General features: G+C 42.0%; 2 protein-coding genes and 1 pseudogene across 2 annotated transcripts; all 3 read left to right on the top strand.

The window, feature by feature from the left end:
• Nucleotides 1-11,573: 11,573 nt before the first annotated feature.
• LOC124671151 (cysteine protease 1-like) lies at nucleotides 11,574-12,995 on the top strand. The gene has a single exon (XM_047207566.1). The coding sequence runs from the start codon at nucleotides 11,574-11,576 to the stop codon at nucleotides 12,993-12,995; it is 1,422 nt and encodes a 473-aa protein (XP_047063522.1).
• Nucleotides 12,996-15,108: 2,113 nt separating this feature from the next.
• On the top strand, nucleotides 15,109-16,937 carry LOC124675528 (probable phytol kinase, chloroplastic). Its single transcript, XM_047211606.1, has 6 exons — nucleotides 15,109-15,393; nucleotides 15,867-15,934; nucleotides 16,014-16,145; nucleotides 16,241-16,356; nucleotides 16,421-16,535; nucleotides 16,620-16,937. Exons 1-6 carry the CDS (start codon nucleotides 15,109-15,111, stop codon nucleotides 16,813-16,815), a joined length of 912 nt encoding a protein of 303 aa, XP_047067562.1. The 3' UTR covers nucleotides 16,816-16,937.
• Nucleotides 16,914-18,580, top strand: LOC124671150 (annotated as a pseudogene).
• The last annotated feature ends 77 nt before the right edge of the window (nucleotides 18,581-18,657 follow it).

The raw sequence follows: 18,657 nt of genomic DNA, 5'->3' as shown, positions 1-18,657 counted from the left end.
AAGTTTAGCTTATTGCTTGTCCTCAAGAAATTCGGTTAACAAGCGAGTGCGATAAAAGAACTTTCACGAACACATTTGTTCATATGATGTAAATATTCTCATGATATGGACAAGTACTTAGGCAATTCATAATAAGATACATGCAGATAAGATCATCTAATAGCTATGTCAATCATGGAAAGGTACCAACGAATTAATAATAAGCATCATGAATCATGTCTATCAGCAGGATTTCAATGTTCATAAAAGGGTATGATAAAGTGGTATCTCGCTTGCCCGTATTTTGAATAGCAAAACATAAATGCTCAGGCACCTCTGAAGTTCATGGAAAGACTAGAAATAGAGATTGTCAAAGATAAAAGCATCAAAGTTATACCACAGTCAATCATATTTTGGGACAAGCATATTATACTAAGAATGACAGTTGTGCTCTCAAGAAAGTGCTCAAAGAAAGGATGGTGACACAACATAAAAGTAAAAGATTGACCCTTCGCGAGAGGAAGCGAGGGATTAACATGCGCTAGAGCTTTTCATTTTTAAAACAGGAGTAAAATTATTTTGAGAGGTGTTTGTTGTTGTCCACGAATGGTAATGGGTACACCAACTACCTCGCCAACCAGACTTTCAAGAGCGGCTCCCATGAAGGACGTTATTTCTACTAGCAAGGTAGATCATCCCTCTTCTCTTTTGTTTACACATGTACTTTAGTTTTATTATGAGTGACACTCCCCCCAACCTTTTCTTACACAAGCCATGGCTAACCGAATCCTCGGGTGCCTTCCATCAATCTCATACCATGAAGGAGTGTCTATTTGCAAAATTAAGTTGCGTACTGACGAATCAAGGCAAAACATGTGAAGAGAATTATTAATGAAGTTATTAATTGGGGCTGGGCACCCCGTTGCCAGCTCTTATTATGAAAGTCTGTCAAAAGTAAATGACAAGGTTGAAAGATAAACACCATATACTTCCTCATGAGCTATAAAACATTAACACAAATTGAGAAGCATTTTGAAGGTTTAAAGGTAGCGCATGAGAATTTACTTGGAATGGTTTGAAATGCCATGCATAGGTATTTATGGTGGACACTTTGGAACAACTTAGTTTTCAGGGGTTTGGAAGCACGAGCAGCGTTCCCGCTCAGTACAAGTGAAGGCTAGCAATAGGCGGGGAGCGACAAATCAAGAGAGCGATCCACTGTCATAATCATGCTTGCGGCAAAATAAATTAACGGAGGCATAAAAGTGATACAAGAACTCTGAGACAAAGTAAATCATCGAGGCTTAATTGACTTTTGTTTAGTCATATGCATGCGTGAGCATGTGCCAAGTCGATTCAAATGAATTATTCAGAGGAGTATACCATAATGTCATACCTATTTATGAATAAAACAATGCAAGCAAACATTCATGACATGCTACTCATATTAATAAACTGGAGCTAAACATGAGAGATCATGAACTACTAGGCTTTCTTAAATGACATATACCTCACATGAACAACCTAAGCATGCTCACATGGATGAGTATATGTACAAAAATGAAAACAAATAGAGTTCATACCAGCCTCTCACCACAGTCGAATTGTCGTAGATCATCATTATTGCCTTTCACTTGTGTAGCTTGAATAATATGAAATGAAAACCACGCTCCATCCACCGAAGACCATTGAACTCATAATAAACTTTACAAAACCAAAGAAGAACAGCAAATATTTTTGGTGTTTTCGAATTGGAAACAAGAACAAAAGGAAACAAGCAACCAAAGCAAAATCTTTTTGGATTTTCTTATAGCAAACCAACGATAGCAAATAAAGCAAAATAAGAGCAAGAAACCAAAATAAACAAGTCGTGAAGAGAAACAACAGAAATATTTTTGGTCTTTTTGTGTTTTAGGAAAGAAACAAAGCAAAAACAAGAAAATGAAAACTAGAAGAGTCACATAAACACAAAGCAGCAGGAATTCGTCAAACTTGACAGCAGTACAGTAATCGATTTTTAAGAAATTCTTCCGCTGCTCAAATCGAAAAGTGTTCAACAAATGAAAGTTAGATAACAACCTGGGGAACATGCACAAAAACTGGCTTCGCAAAATAACGTTCTGGCTGTTTTTGAGATTTTTTTTGGTAACAGTCCAGAATCTGTTTTCAGGCAGCTCTTCCCCAAATATCATCTCCCTCTTATTAGAAAACCACTTAAAGAAACTAGACAAGTATATACAAGTATCCAGCAACTATAATATGCAAAGAATGAGTGATGCCGGTATACCTCCCCCCAAGCTTAGGCTTTTGGCCTAAGTGGAGCTCAACCCCAGCGAGGGTCAGTGTTCCACGCCGGTGGATCATACGTGGCGTAGTCGTAGTAAGGTCCCGGTGCAGAAGAAAAGGGCGAAGGCTCCACATGCCCAAAATGTTGATGCGAAGAACTTGTTGCATCGGATGACGAGTCAAGGTGTTCCTCGGCCTCCTCCGTGCCATCTCTTGCATGATGGCCATCTCCCTCCAAGTATGCATTCAGTTCACCTTCCGTGACTGACCAATCCTTCCTGGAATCAAAGTCAAACAGAACAGGTGCAGGAAATCCTACTAGTCTTTCAGTTTTCTTAGTTGTTCTCCAAGTTTTCTTATAAAATGTTATCTTGTAAGACAGGTTACTCAAATTAGACAAATCAGAAACAAATTCATGTTTGATCATGGAGACTATGTCAAGTTTCTCTACGGAAAGCTGAATATCAAGATGGTGAGGTTCTACACCATGCATAGCTAATAAACGAGAGGCGATGAGACCTCCACAAATTCCTCCCTTCTCACGATTAGTAGCAAGTCTATAGGCTATCAAAGCTCCCAAATTATAAGTCCTATCACCTTGTAATGCAGCAGCTAGAAAGGCTAAATCTTGGATAGATAACTTACTGGTATTCTTTCTAGTAAGAACGCACTTGGTGATGAAATAAGCAAAGTAACGAATAGCTGGGAGTTGAATACTACTGATTTTACCACCATCCTCTGAGAAGCTTCTTCCATGACAAATCATCTTGTAGAGATTCAAGAGCTCTTGCGGCGATCCCCTCATCTTCTCGCACGATCCCCATTGCGGCACTCTAATGGCTGCACAAAAATCATTGAAAGGCAAGTTGACAGTTTTATTATAAATTTTGTACCGAACCATGGGGTTAGATTGAGACCAATTGAATTCAAAATCCTGCACTACAGACATAGTCAATTTTGCATATTGGCATGGTTCATCAACAACAAAATCATCCAACCCTGCACGGGAAATTAGATCTTGAACATCTCGCAAGATTCCTGCACTCCTCATAAAATCTGTGCATGGGTAGTAAGAGGGGTATACTCCCTCTTCGCGGCGAACTCTCATGACTTGTTGCACCTCCAATTCTTGTTGGTTTAGTTGATGCCTATTCCACTCCATTTTCTGAAATTTTCAACAAACAATATAAAACTTGATTTGGTGACATATAATTGAGGGAGACTACTATAGGAACTTGCTAGAGTACTAAACATGCATCAAAACTAGTTTCTACAACTTAGAACAAGCATGCAAGCTTACTAAACATATTACCTACAGCAGCAAAATATTCAAGATATACTCAACCAAACAAAATTTTACTTGGATAATCGGAGGAGTCACATACCGGAGAGCAAATGTGCCAAATTTCGGACGAAATGCGGGCTGAGCAAAGAGATCGAGAAATCTTGAGCTCTTGAGCAGAAACACGAGTGAGAGAAAACTGGTGCTGGTTTTTTCGGGAGAGAGAAGAGAATGGGAGGAAGAGATGAATAAGTGAGGCAAGGAGGGGCCCACACAACAGGGTGGCGTGCCCCCCTTGCTGGTCGCGCCGGCCTGTGGGGTGCCACCCTGGGGTGCCCCACTGGTCATCCCCAGGTGTTCCCAGGTGCGTCTTCGAAAAATAAGACCAACGGTATAATTTTTGTGAATTTTTGAAAACTTTGAAAAATGCACATTTACGGGTATTAAATTTATTATTCTTGGGCGAGAAAAAGATTTTGAAATTTCTAATTAACTAAAGAACTTTACAAAACAAAAGTGCTACAGCAAGTAGAACAAGTGGAGGAAGAAAGAAATGTTGTTTAGCTCCTCTATGCATATAAAAAGTATTTGTTAACAAGGTTGATCAAGTCTTGCCACCAAATAAATTTTACATAGCATAAGAAGAAATAAACCTCAAATCAATCATGTTACCTTGAATTGTATTGATATGGATCCAATCATAGTATTTTGATATCCTTCTTTAGGTCATATATAGGACAATCAATAGCTCCAACTTTAATAGTTCTCACATTATAAATGGTATTAACTCCACATACTTTATCAATCCTCTTGGGAAAATAAACGGTATGCTCCTTGTCATCAACATTGAAAGTAACTTTTCCTTTATTGCAATCAATAACAGCCCCTGCGGTGTTAAGAAAAGGTCTCCCAAGAATAATAGACATATTATCATCTTCGGGCATTTCCAACACAACAAAATCTTTTAATATCAAGCGGTTATTAGTAACTTGAACAGGAACATCCTCACATATACCAACAGGAATAGCCAGTAGATTTATCAGCCATTTGCAAAGATATATCAGTCGGTATCAACTTATCTAAATAAAGTCTCTTATAAAGAGAAAAAGGCATAACACTAACACCTGCTCCCAAATCACATAGAGCAGTTCTAACATAATTATTCTTAATAGAACAAGGAATAGTCGGTATACCTGGGTCGCCCAACTTCTTTGGAACTTTGCCATTGAAAGAGTAATTAGCAAGCATAGTGGAAATCTCCTCATTAGGAATTTTCCTTTTGTTAGAGACAATATCTTTCATATACTTTGAATAAGGAGGCAATTTAATAGCATCAGTCAAAGGAATTTGCAAGAATAAAGGTTTCATCCAATCGCAAAATTTATTATAGTGTTCTTCTTCCTTTGATTTTAGTTTCTTAGCAGGAAAAGACATTTGCTTTTGTACCCAAGGTTTTCTTTCATTACCATGTTTCTTAGCAGTAAAATCTTCTTTAGTATACTTTTTATTTTTAGCATGCTTTTCAGGTTGATCTTCAACTTCTTCTTTATCAGAAACATCATTCTTATCATTATCATTATCATGTTCATTGCCACTTTCAGTTTCAGCATCAGAAATAGAAATACTATTAGGATCATTAACAGGTTCAGAGGATTCTACAACATTTTTATGTTTCTTCTTCTTTTTCTTAGAAGGAGCACTAGGTTCAATTCGTTGAGAATCTTGTTCAACTCTTTTAGGATGCCCTTCAGGATATAGAGGATCCTGAGTGGAAACACCGCCTCTAGTTGTTACTTCATAAGCATGTTTCTCTTTAGAATTATTTTTTAACAAGTCATTTTGCACTTTAGTGAGTTGATCAATTTGAGTTTGAACCATATGAAAATATTTAACAAGCATCTTAACATCATTGGAGGTTCTCTCCACAATATCATGCAATTTGCTAATAGCTTGAGAATTTTCCATTAAATGATTCTCTACTCTCATATTAAAATTTTCTTGCTTAACAATATAATTATCAAACTCATCTAAGCATTGAGCAGGAGGTTTTGAATACGGAATATCTTCCCTAGTAAAGCGTTGAAGAGAGTTTACCTCAATCATGGATGAAGGGGGAATTATCTTACATAAATCTTCTATGGGGGGTAAATTCTTCACATCTTTTAATGGAAATTTTTTTTATTCGTTAAAAAAAATTTCTTCACATCTTCGGACGTAATACCTTTCTCCTTAAGAGATTTATTGGCTTCCCTCATATCTTCATCATTTAATTTAATCAAACCCCTCTTCTTCAATATTGGCGTCGGAGTTGGTTCAGGTGTAGTCCAATCATCATGATTCCGACCTATTTTAGCCAATAATTCTTCAGCTTCGTCTGGAGTTCTTTTCCTGAAAACACAACCAGCACAACTATCCAAATATGCCCTAGACTCAACGGTTAGTCCACTATAAAATATATCAAGTAAATCATGCTTTTCCAAATCATGTCCAGGTCGAGCTCTGATAAGAGAGCAAAATCTTGCCCATGCTTCAGGCAATTTCTCTCCATCTTCCTGGTCAAAGCTATAGATTTTCTGCAAAGCAGCATGTTGAGCACTAGCAGGAAAGTATTTCCGAAAGAAAACATCAAGCAAACAACTTGGACTATTAATAGAACCAGGAGGCAAACTATTATACCAAGTTTTAGCATCATCCTTTAATGAGAAAGGAAAAAATTTAGCAACAAAATAAGTACGCATCTTGACATCATCAGAAAACAAGCTACTCATAGAAGAAAGTTCATTCATATGTTCTGCAACACTTTCTTTTTTAGTACCACAAAAGGGTGTTTTCTCAACAATAGCTATATGAGATAGATCAAGAGAAAAATCATAATCTTTATCCTTAATGTTTATAGGAGATGTGGCAAATTTATGATCAGGAGACAGCTTATATCTAACAGTATGTTGTGCGAGAAACTTTTTAATTTTTCTTGCATCAGTAATAGCATTGCATTTATCAATGAAATCATCATCAAGCTCCACATAATCCTCATCAGGATCATCACTAGAATAATCAACAGACTCAGGTGAATTAACAGGTGTAGTAGCATTTTCATTAGGAGTTTCAGTATTTTCAATTTGTCTAGACCTAGCAATTGTAGCATCTAGAAAAGATCCCAATGAACCACTATCATTAAGCACAGCAGAAACATTATCAATATTATAAGAATTTTCAGATTCAGCAGAAGTACCAGCAAGTGAAGCTTACGGTGGTGAAACAAGTTGACTTATCACAGATGGTGAATCAAAAGTAGCAGAGGTACTCAGAGTTGTACCTTTTCTTGTAGTGGATGGTAATATGGCGACTTTAGAATCGCGAGATTTACCCATGATGGAGAATTTGCAGCGAACAATATCAATCCAAGTGAACTTCCAAATAAAGCTATGCTCCCCGGCAACGGCGCCAGAAAATATTCTTGATGACCCACATGTATAGGGGATCGCAACAGTCTTCGCGGGAAGTAAAACCCAATTTATTGATTCGACACAAGGGGAGACAAAGAATACTTGAAAGCCTTAACAGCGGAGTTGTCAATTCAACTGCACCTGGAAACAGACTTGCTCGCAAGAGTTTATCGATAGTAACAATTTATAGCGATAGCAGATAGTGAAATAACAGCAGCAGAGTAACAAAGACAGCAGTAGTGATTATAGTAAACAACAGGATTAAAATACTGTAGGCACAGGGATGGATGACGGGCGTTGCATGGATGAGAGAAACTCATGTAACAATCAAAGCAGGGCATTTGCAGATAGTAATAAAATGGTGTCTAAGTACTAAGCAATCCATAGGCATGTATTCCGTATATAGTCGTACGTGCTCGCAATGAGAAACTTGCACAACATCTTTTGTCCAACCAGCCAGTGGCAGCCGGGCCTCTAGGGAATCTACTGGAAATTAAGGTACTCCTTTTAATAGAGTACCGGAGCAAAGCATTAACACTCCGTGAACACATGTGATCCTCACATCACCGCCTTCCCCTCCGGTTGTCCCAATTTCTGTCACTTTGGGGCCTCGGGTTCCGGACAGCGACATGTGTATACAACTTGCAGGTAAGATCATAAAACAATGCATATCATCATGAAACAATAACATGTTTAGATCTGAGATCATGGCACTCGGGCCCTAGTGACAAGCATTAAGCATAACAAGTTGCAACAATATCATCAAAATACCAATTACGGACACTGGGCACCATGCCCTAACAATCTTATGCTATTACATGACCAATCTCATCCAATCCCTACCATCCCCTTCAGCCTACAGCGGGGGAATTACTCACACATGGATGGGGGAAACATTGATGGTCGATGGAGAGGCGTCGGTGGTGATGATGGCGATGATCTCCTCCAATTCTCCGTCCCGGCGGAGTGCCGAAACGGAGTTTCTGGTCCCGAGATGGAGTTTCGCGACGGTGGCGGTGTACTGGATGGTTTCTGGTGACTTTGACTTCTCTTATCGCGTTTTTAGATCGAAACCCTTAAGTAGTCCAGAGGAGGGCGTCGGATGCCAGCCGAGGGGGCCACACGCTAGGGCGGCGCGCCCCCCTCCTGGGCCGCGCCGACCTAGTGTGTGGGGGCCTCGGGCCTCCACCAGGCTTGCTCTTCTGGCTCCGTAAATCTTCTGAAAAAATAAGACCTTCAACATAAATTCCGGGGATTTTCCTGAAAGTTGAATTTCTGCACAAAAACGAGAAACCAGAGCAATTCTGCTGAAAACAGCGTTAGTCCGTGTTAGTTATATCCAAAACACATAAATTAGAGGCAAAACAATAGCAAAAGTGTTCGGGAAAGTAGATACGTTTTGGACGTATCAAACACACACACACACATTATACTTAGAATATGAAGTGCTATATAGGTAGGTATGATAGACATTGGATTGAGTTGATCTTGAAAACAAGTCTATGCTTGTGCAGGAATTCAAATTTTTTGGCTAGAAAGAGATCTAAAAGCATGCAATAGTATCCATAGACTATTCATTCATCATCAAACAATGTTACTTAAAATTAAATATCTATGTATACTAGCAAAAAGTAGCATTGAATAAGGCACATAACAAATCACCACTAAATAAAGCATGTGAAACTAGACATACCATACATTTAAACGTTTAGGCATTCTTATTTTTCTTTTATAATCAGGTAACTTAATTTACTTTGAACATTCAGAGAAAGAGAGTTTGGTCTAGTAGCTTATGCATATTTATTATGAAGACTCAATATAGACTCAATATAGATTCAATATGCTGCTCCTTTTATTTTAAAAACAAAACTAGACACAAATAAAACAACGTCGCTTCAATTTTTTGCGAAAAGTTTATGTTGCTAAAAAAATAGAGTTTAGTGGTGCTTAAACCAGAAATTTTTAAATGAGTTCAGTGGGGTTTCATGGAAATCCCCAAGCTTATGATATGCATCATACTTTAATTATCTTAGTGTGATATGTCTCCATTCCCTGTGAAAAACTACAACACAAACTTTTTTTCCCATTCTTTTTATGGGGTGACATTAGAGGTACAAAGAAAACATGTTTTCTGCTATTTTTCTCACAAATAAAATTATATCTTCATGAATTAGAGAGCATATAATTTTCTAATCATTCTAGCATATCAAAATTTTCAAGTAAAATCATTTTGATACTCAAAAGAATGGATCTAACATTGGAAGGCAGAATCTATCCAAAAAAAATTGCTGCAGCAAAACTAAATTTTTAGCACGACCTAGACACATCAGGAATTTTAGCAAATTTACGTGCATATAGAGGATGAAAAGTTATAGCTACTGTGAATTTATCAGTATTTTAGGAGTTACCAAAAAATAATAAAAATTATGCACTAAAAAGTGCAGCGCAGAAAACAACAACTCCATATTACGTTTCCAACTTTAAACATCCAAATGGGTAAAAACTTGATAATTTATTTAAAAACCATAGAGTAAACTAAAACAAAACTAGCATGCTACATCAAGCATGCAAAAATAAAAACCAAATAAAAACATCTCATGTTTCCTCCCGTAAAGGTCTTTCTTTATAACTATATAACTATGCTTACTTACTTGTTTCAAGTGTCATGAAAAATATGTGGTAGCATGAATGCGAACTCCTTCTTCCTCAGAAAGTGTTCCATACACTTCTTGTGTCGGAATTGAAAATTTACATTTCCTTCCTTAGAATCAATGATAGCTCCCGCTGTTCTCAGAAAAAGGTATTTGAAGGATTATAGGACTAGAGGTATTTCTCTCCATGTCCATAACAATAAAATCAATAGGCACATATGTCATATGCAATTAAAGCATTACATCATTTAATTTTCCTAAAACATTTTTGGTTGAATCATCAGCAAGTAATAAATCAATAGAGCATGTTTTCATATTTTTTAGATTAAGTAACTCATATATCTCTTTTTATATGACAGAAACACTAGGTCCTAAATCTTGGGGATTAAGATCTTGGGGATCCACGCATCCCTAGGCTTAGATGGTATCATAGCCTCATTATTGTATATTTGAATCTTTTCTTTAATGACATAGCTAGCAATATAGGAACCAAAACCAGCTTGATTGACATTAACAGTGGGATCTTTAGCAAATTTCTCAAGTATAGGAATCAATTAATGCAAGCTACATTTATCAAGATCCAAGAGTGGTTCCCTAGCTTCACTAAGCATTTTAACTTCTTCAATTTGTTTATCATTAGCAAGCATAAGAGTTTCTTTTTCATCTATAGCATTTAAATTTTCCCAAGATTTATCTATAACTTTTTGCACATATAGTAGCATATAGTGAGTCTCATGATAAGTCTCATTTGTTTCTATTGCTTTCTTTTTAAGCCACTTGGAAGTGCACACCGTTTTGGTAATAAAGTCTTCACTAAAACCGGCTTTAGTGATTGGAAGCATGGTTACAATGCATTTCCCGATCATATTAATTGGTGGTGTAAATAGTAACCACAATATTCATTGGTCAAGGCTTGGCATTTCTTGGCCATAATGAAAATTTTAGTTCATTAAACAAGGGCAACTTCAGGAAAATGGTAGATTGGTATAAAGAAAAGGATGAAGAGGAAAGATCTAAATATTGCGCATGCAATAGAATTAGTTAGTGATGTGAAAGATCGGTAGTCCCTATGAGAGAAAATGGCTGAGATGACTTGTTTCATGAGGTTCAATAAATTTGGATGGAAAAGGGTATGCTGGTTATGCATATAGATGAACAAATATTGGTCGGGGTCAGTGGAGGCTTTATGGGATGAACTATACTAACCTTCATTTCAACAAAGAGGAGACCTTATTTTTCGAGTTGAATGAGACTTTTTTTAATTGTCTTCCGGCGCGCCCAGTTCTTTGAAAAAATCCAGGATCCTCCTGTGTAAGGATAGCCATATTAAGGATAGGGATCAAGGCACTAGGCCGCCCAACAGACATATTTAGAAAGCAGATGTTGCAATTGCATCAGTTCTCCACCATCGCGTGCCAATGATGTGTTGGTTATCGGTTGTAGTAGGTGTATTTCTTATTTTCTTCGGTCATTGTTGCTAATCGCTAGCAAACGGAGCTGTATGAGACTCGATTGACAAACCAGACAAGAACTTGCGCTTAACCTCCGCGCATTGTGCTTTTACCTGATCTGTTAGAGCATCTCTAGCAGATACCCTCAGCGTTGTACTTGGACCCGAACTGTGATCGTGATCTCATTCGGAGTGTGGGAGTTTTGCGGCCGTACGTCAAAGACTCAAAGCTGCTGTAGGTTCTGAAATTTTGAAATCGAATCGTGTTGCACCAAACTCCCTCGCCGTGCCGGTCTCGTCCGGTACACCGATCATAACCACTGCCGGCAAGACCAGGCTTGTATATAATTACGAGCCTTAAGGACGACCAGAACCACGAGAGAAACCAAACAATCGAACGTGCAGCGCGATCGATCTCGCCACCACAACGACGACGATCTAGACGAGCCAGAGAAGTTGAGCAACCGCGCGCGTCGGCCATGGCAAGCCATGGCGCGGCCGTCGCGGTGGCGTTGCTACTCATCATCCTCTTCGGAGTCGCGTCACCGATGATCTCCGCCGCGCGCGTCATTGGCGGCGACGCGTCGGAGCACGGGCTGACGCGGCGGACGGAGGCGGAGGCGCGGGAGATGTACGACCTGTGGCTGGCGCGGCACGGCCGCCTCTACAACGCGCTGGGCGGCGAGTACGACCGCCGCTTCCGCGCGTTCCGGGACAACCTCGACTTCGTGGACGCGCACAACGCGCGGGCCGCGGCCGGCAAGGAAAGCTTCCGCCTCGGGATGAACCGCTTCGCCGACCTCACCAACGCCGAGTTCCGCGCCGCCTACCTCGGCGCCACCGTCCCCAACGCCCCTCGCCGCAACGTCGTCGGCGAGCGCTACCGCCACGACGGCGCCGAGGCCTTGCCGGAGAAGGTGGACTGGAGGGAGAAGGGCGCGGTGGCGCCCGTGAAGAACCAGGGCCAATGCGGGAGCTGCTGGGCGTTCTCGACGGTCTGCGCGGTGGAAGGCATCAACAAAATCGTCACCGGCGAGCTCGTGACGCTGTCGGAGCAGGAGCTGGTGGACTGCGCGCGCAACGGGAGGAATAGCGGGTGCCACGGCGGGATCATGGACGACGCCTTCGAGTTCATCGCACGGAACGGCGGCCTCGACACCGAGGAAGACTACCCCTACACCGGCAGGGAGGGCAAGTGCGACCTCGCCAAGAAGGGCCTCAAGGTCGTCTCGATCGACGGGTTCGAGGACGTGCCCGCGAACGACGAGCTGTCGCTGAAGAAGGCCGTGGCGCACCAGCCAGTGAGCGTGGCCATCGAGGCCGGCGGGCGCGAGTTCCAGCTCTACGAGTCCGGCGTCTTCACGGGGCGGTGCGGCACGCAGCTGGACCACGCCGTCGTCGCGGTGGGCTATGGCGCGGAGGAGGACGGCAAGGAGTACTGGATCGTGCGCAACTCGTGGGGTCCGGGCTGGGGCGAGGGCGGCTACGTCCGGATGGAGCGGAACGCGAGCGCGACGACGGGCAAGTGCGGCATCGCCATGTACCCGTCGTACCCCGTCAAGAACGGGCCCAACCCGAAGCCGGCGCCGGCTCCGACGCCCGTGTCGCCGGCGGAGAAGTGCGACCGCCACAGCTCGTGCCCGGCGGGGAGCACCTGCTGCTGCACGTACGGCGTGAGGAACGTGTGCCTGTCGTGGGGGTGCTGCCCGGCCAAGGGCGCCACCTGCTGCCGGGACCGCGCCGTGTGCTGCCCGTCGGACTACCCGGTCTGCAACGCCGGCAGCCGCACCTGCGCCAAGAGCAAGGGCAGCCCGGACACCGTGGAGGCGCTGCCCAGGACTCCGGCGACGCGACAGAGGACGTCCATCCCGGAGCTAGTTGATTTCATATTTTCCTTCTAGGTTTCTTTTTCTAAGAGTTTTAGCAAGTAATCTAGCAGAATCCTTGTAATTAAGCGCCGTTTTCTTCTTTTCTTTTACCTCCGAACTATGATCTTGTAAATATTTCAATACACTGTATTCTACACACGTCCAAGAGCTTTAGATCATGCCATGATTGGGTGCAAAGTAAAGATTAATGTAGAAAATTTCTGCTAAATTGGAAGTAAGCCCAATGCCCCACTGTTTAGTGAGTAGAACACAATTATAGGTTCTTTTTTTGCGGCGAAACACAATTATAGGTTGATTAACCAAGGACACCTGTGAACTGCTGGTTTGGTCGCTAAATATCCGAGCTATAAGAGCACTTGGAATACAACGTTAAGTAAGGTTAACCGCTGCAGCAATGCTACATCTACGGATTTTACTTACGGAATCACTGTTACGGGATTACATGGTGAGTTGACGGCTCCGCTGAGTCAATAATATGATTTGTCAACGACTTCTTCACTAACAGACTCTCCCTATGTGTGCCGGGCCGTCCGGTACACCAATCACAACCCGATCATGAGTCCACACGACCACGCCCCCGAATTGTATTGCGTTCGGCCGAAACTGGATCGTGAATTCGTGATTCTCTATCAACCAGAGGATCAACATCGAGTTGAATCGAAGCTGGTCTCACGCACATCATTTGAACTGAAGTCAAATCGGTCGCCGCCGCTAACTTGCCTCTTATCGTCACTGTTGCAGGTCGCTCTACGCCATCAACTTCACTCTTCTCGTGTGCACCGCCTCCCGACTTCCCCGACTCTCAAGGTGAGCACATCGTCCCCTGTCCTTTCCTCCTAGCTATGTTTCATACTTGGGCGGCGTGCAGAGAATGCGGGCGTTGGATTGGCTGATCTGACAGACCGGGATGCCTAATCGCTATGGTAGCTCCTAGCTAGACTCATTTTACTGTTACTTAATAACACCTTATATACTCAAGACTTTTTTCTTCAGTACATCTAACCATGCACTAGAATCACTACCAAGATATTGCCTAGACCACCCCCTTTAGAAATATCTAGCAAAACATAAAGGATATTAAATTTAAATGATCATACATAAAATTATACATATACACTATATTGTTGTAAATATCATATTTTATCTGTAGAGGTATGCGATTTTTCCAAATAAAGTATCAGCTTTAAGAGAATTTGATAGACTAGTCCACCTAATATACCCACAAAACCAAAAACAAAATTAACGCAAATTTAATTACAAAATATGGTCTAAATTTCAGAACTAATGTAAATGTATTTTCATTGGTAAAATTACAACTTATATAAAAGATGACACCATTTGTAGCAACTTTCTTTATTTTTAGTCATTATAATTCAAGCAATAATTTTGAACAAGCAACGTATCTTAAATAAGTATAAAAGTTTTGTATATAATGCTATCTTTTGATCCAACTCATGTACGAGCGTATTAATGGAATAATCTTTGCTCAAGGGTTTGTATTTGATTTGCATAGACAAAAAAACATGTTCGGAATTGGCACACACAAGAAATCAGGTCGGCACGAATCGAGAAAGGCCAAGTAGGGTATACCATATCGCACACTATCAAAACCTTAGATAATTATAACAACCATATGATTCCACTTTGATTTCAAAAAAGTGCGGCCAGTGCTCGATCTGACTTTTACTTTCTCTTAGGTCCATGATGCACAACAATAGCAAGGGTGATCAAAGTAGATTAGTGGTTAATTGACTAGTTAAGTGTGAAATGTCGGCCGATGTATAGACCAGTGATAATCGTTCATCAATATTTGTGAATTTATACGGTGTAAATACGTGTTTATTTCAGAGTGCTTGGTTGATGCTATTAATTTTGCTTCTAAGTTGTTGGGAGTAATTTCAGGATGGTTCTGCGGCGCAACATGAATTTTAATTATTGGTCTCACATGTCTATGTTAACAACGATCGTACATGCACCGGCAAGTGGGCCAGCCACGGCTCTAGTCGCTAGATACACTGGGGCCCGTATACTGTACCGCTCCTCATCCACGCCACGCGCGCCCCGACAAATTTTCTTGCCTCCCGCGGCGGCCGCTCGCTCGCTCTCCCTCTAGCCTGCTGCACTCATGGCGGCTCGGCCGGGCGGCGCGCTCGCGTTCCCCTCCTCCCCGACCTCCCTGCTGCTCTCTCGGTCCCGCTCCGCCCCCGACCTCGCCGCGGCACCCACGCGGACGGGGCGCCGGAGGCGGTGGCTCGTCGCCGGCGTCCCGGCCGTCGCGGGGGCGCTCGCGGCCTCCGCGCAGACGCCGATGCTGCTGCGGGATGGAGGCGCCACGCTGCTCGTCACGGCCGGTGCCTACTCCCTCGTGCGCGCATTCGACGCGCTCACCGAGCGGCGCCTCATCGAACAGGTCTCGTGCATTCGCATTAACTCCCGCATTCATTGTGTAGCGAAAACAGATGCTAGTATACTAGTATGTGCAGTTGAATGGGGATATAGCGAACTTAATTAACTTCCACTTGGAAGATACTGCTGGTATGCGTTTACTGAACTTGATTAAGTTACAGGTCCAAATCGAGCTTCTTGCTGTTAACTGTCCACTGCCACTCCTGAAAGTTAAAGACTGGTTTCAGCCAGTATAGAACTATAGATAGAAACAATGTCTAATTATTCGACTGATCAAACATAGACATACATTGCACATTAATAAACCTCTTTTTCTCTATAACATTAAAAAGCTTTGCGCCTTTTTTTTGCATCAAGAAGAGGTGAACACAACCACTGCTAGTTTTAAAACAGGGCAGTATCATGCTGTTGATAGTTATACTACCTCATTTTGTTTTCTGCTTGCTAACTTCTGGTACCTGTCACCATTAAAGACAGAACTTGAGCAGAAAGATTGTCCATGTGCTATCCGGGGTTCTCTTCATGTCGTCATGGCCACTCTTCAGGTCCTCCCTCTAACTGTTTCCACTCTTCAGATACTCAAATCAGACAAGAGATCTTAAGGTAGATATGCTCTGTTTGCAGCAATTCGACTGAAGCGCGGTTCTTCGCTGCAGTAGTCCCATTCTTGAACTGCGCAAGGCTTCTCACCTACGGACTCGGTTTCTTCTCCGATGAAGCTCTAGTAAAATCGGTGACCCGTGAAGGAAAGCGAGAGTAATACCACCGTGCTAGCAATGATACTTGGTTGTGATCCTTCATTCTTCTTTAAGACGGCACCTCCTTGATATACATTCTATGGTTGCTGGCAGGGAATTGCTGAGAGGTCCTCTGTATTATGTCATCGTGCTGCTGATCATTGTTCTAGTGTTCTGGCGTGACTCCCCTATCGGGATCGTCTCCCTGTCGATGATGAGCGGTGGTGATGGTAAGATGGAAGTCTCTTCTATAAAACCCCATTACACTTGCCTGATGGGATCTTGGCTTTACAGGCTTTGCTGACATTGTTGGAAGAAGATTTGGCTCACTCAAGCTGCCATTCAACCGCAAGAAGAGCTGGGCCGGGAGCGTCGCGATGTTCATTTCTGGGTCCCTGCTATCCGCTCTGTAGGGTTCTTGTGATGCATTCATGTTGTCTTGACAAACTTCCGCATGTGTTTTTGATGTATTCCGTCGGTTCCATTTATGCAGAATGCTGTTCTACTTCTCTTGGCTTGGTCACATTCAAGTCAGCTGGGATCAGGCGCTTGGTAAACTGCTTCTCGTTGCGTTGGCGGCTACTGTGGTGGAGTGTATTCCTGTAAATGATGTTGTAGATGACAACATCTCGGTTCCTTTGGCCACCATGTGTGTAGCCTTCCTGTTGTTTGGCAGCACTGCAACTTGAATCTATGAACAAGATGAATTGAGCTCCTCTTGTACTGGCACCAGAAGTTTTCTCTTTTCTTTTCCCTTCTAAGCAAAACCGGTGTACCAGCAAATAAAATGAGTCGACCTTGTTTTTGCGTATAAGGTGGGAGCTTCATTACTCAAGAATAGGGTTACAATCAGACCAAACACAGTTGATCTTCCCCAATCTCGCATGAGTAGCTAACAAATCTGCAACCCTAGTATTGCTCACGATCTACTTTCATGAGAACAAGCTCCCTAGGACATTTGATCATCTGTTTCAGTTCTATCACTAGTTTCGAGTTGGTGATCAGTCCAAACCTTCTTTTTCATAGTCTTCAAGACAATGGCGTTCTCAAATTAACTGTCCACTGCTGAGAAGTAAAGACTGATTTCAGCCCGTATAGATAGAAGAATGTCTAATTATTTGATTGATCAAACATAGATATACATTGTAACAAACCTATTTTTCTATAACACTTAAAAGCTTTGCGCGCGCTAGTTTATAAACATCACAGTATCATACTATTTATAGTTTTACCTCATATTGGTTTCTGATTGCTCACTTCTGTTACCTGTCACCATTAAACGCAGAACTGTAGAACTTGAGCAGAAAGATTGTGCATGTACTATCTGGAGTTCTGTTCATGTCTTAATGGCCACTCTGCAGGCCCTCCATTTCTCTGTTTCCAGGCTCAAAATGCTAGCCACTCTAACCAGATTAGATATCCTAAGATAGACATGCTTTATTTGCAGCAATTCGACTGAAGCCGTAGTTCCATTCTTGAACTGTACAAGGCTTCTGACCCACGGACTTGGAATCTACTCCGACGAAGTTCTTGTAAAATCAGTGACCCGTGAAGGAAAATGAGAGTAAAACCATGGTGCCAGCAATGATACTTATTTGTGATCATTTGTCCTTCTTGTAGACATCACCTCTGTAATATAGTCTATGGTTGCTGGCAAGGTATTGCTGAGAGGTCCTCTCTACTCTGTCATCGTGCTACTGAACATTGTTCTAGTCTTCTTGCGTAACTCCCCAATCGGGATTGTATCCTTGTCAATGATGAGCAGTCGCGACGGTAAGATGCAAGTCTCTGGCATCAGGAATGGTTACATGTTCTGTAACACCCCATTATACTCAATGGCTAGATCGCTTTTTGCTGATTTTCTGAACCTGCTTGGGTCCTTTTTACAGGCTTTCCTGACATTGTTGGGAGAAGGTTCGGCTCACTGAAGCTGCCATTCAACAAAAGAGCTAGGTCAGGAGCGTCGCGTTGTTCGTTTCTAGGTTCCTGCTATCCACTCAGTAGGGTTCTTGTGAAGCACTCCTGCTGTCTTTGACAGATTTTCGCATGTTTTGCTGATCTATTCTATCTGTTTCGTTGTTCCAGGATGATGTCTTCTTTTCATGACTTGGCTACATCCATGTCAACTGGGATCAGGCGCTTGGTAAACTGGTTCTTGTTGCGTTAGCAGCTACTCTCTCTGTACTTGTTGCTGATTTGGATAGATAATTTTGTGTATAGATACATCAGAATCTACGTCAAAGATGGAACAGATGGAGTACTATGGTGGCGTGTACTATGGTTGCTGATGTTGATAATATCGTTGTTCCTTTGGCCACCATGTTTGTAGCCTTTATGTTGTTTGGCAACACTGCAACTTTAACCCATGAACAAGATATTTTGAGGTCTTCTTGTACTATCACCAGAAGTTTCCTCATCTGCATCTTTCCCATTCAAGCTCAAAATATGCATTAGGACAGCATGTCTGGCTAAACATTCATTTTTCACATTACACATCAATCGTAATCAGTTTTCTCTCTTCTGAAAAATGT

This window comes from Lolium rigidum, chromosome 7 (assembly GCF_022539505.1).
Source record: "Lolium rigidum isolate FL_2022 chromosome 7, APGP_CSIRO_Lrig_0.1, whole genome shotgun sequence".
Taxonomy (NCBI): Eukaryota; Viridiplantae; Streptophyta; class Magnoliopsida; order Poales; family Poaceae; genus Lolium; species Lolium rigidum.
Note: the sequence above shows the minus strand (reverse complement) of the source record. Positions and strands in the feature narration are given on the sequence as shown.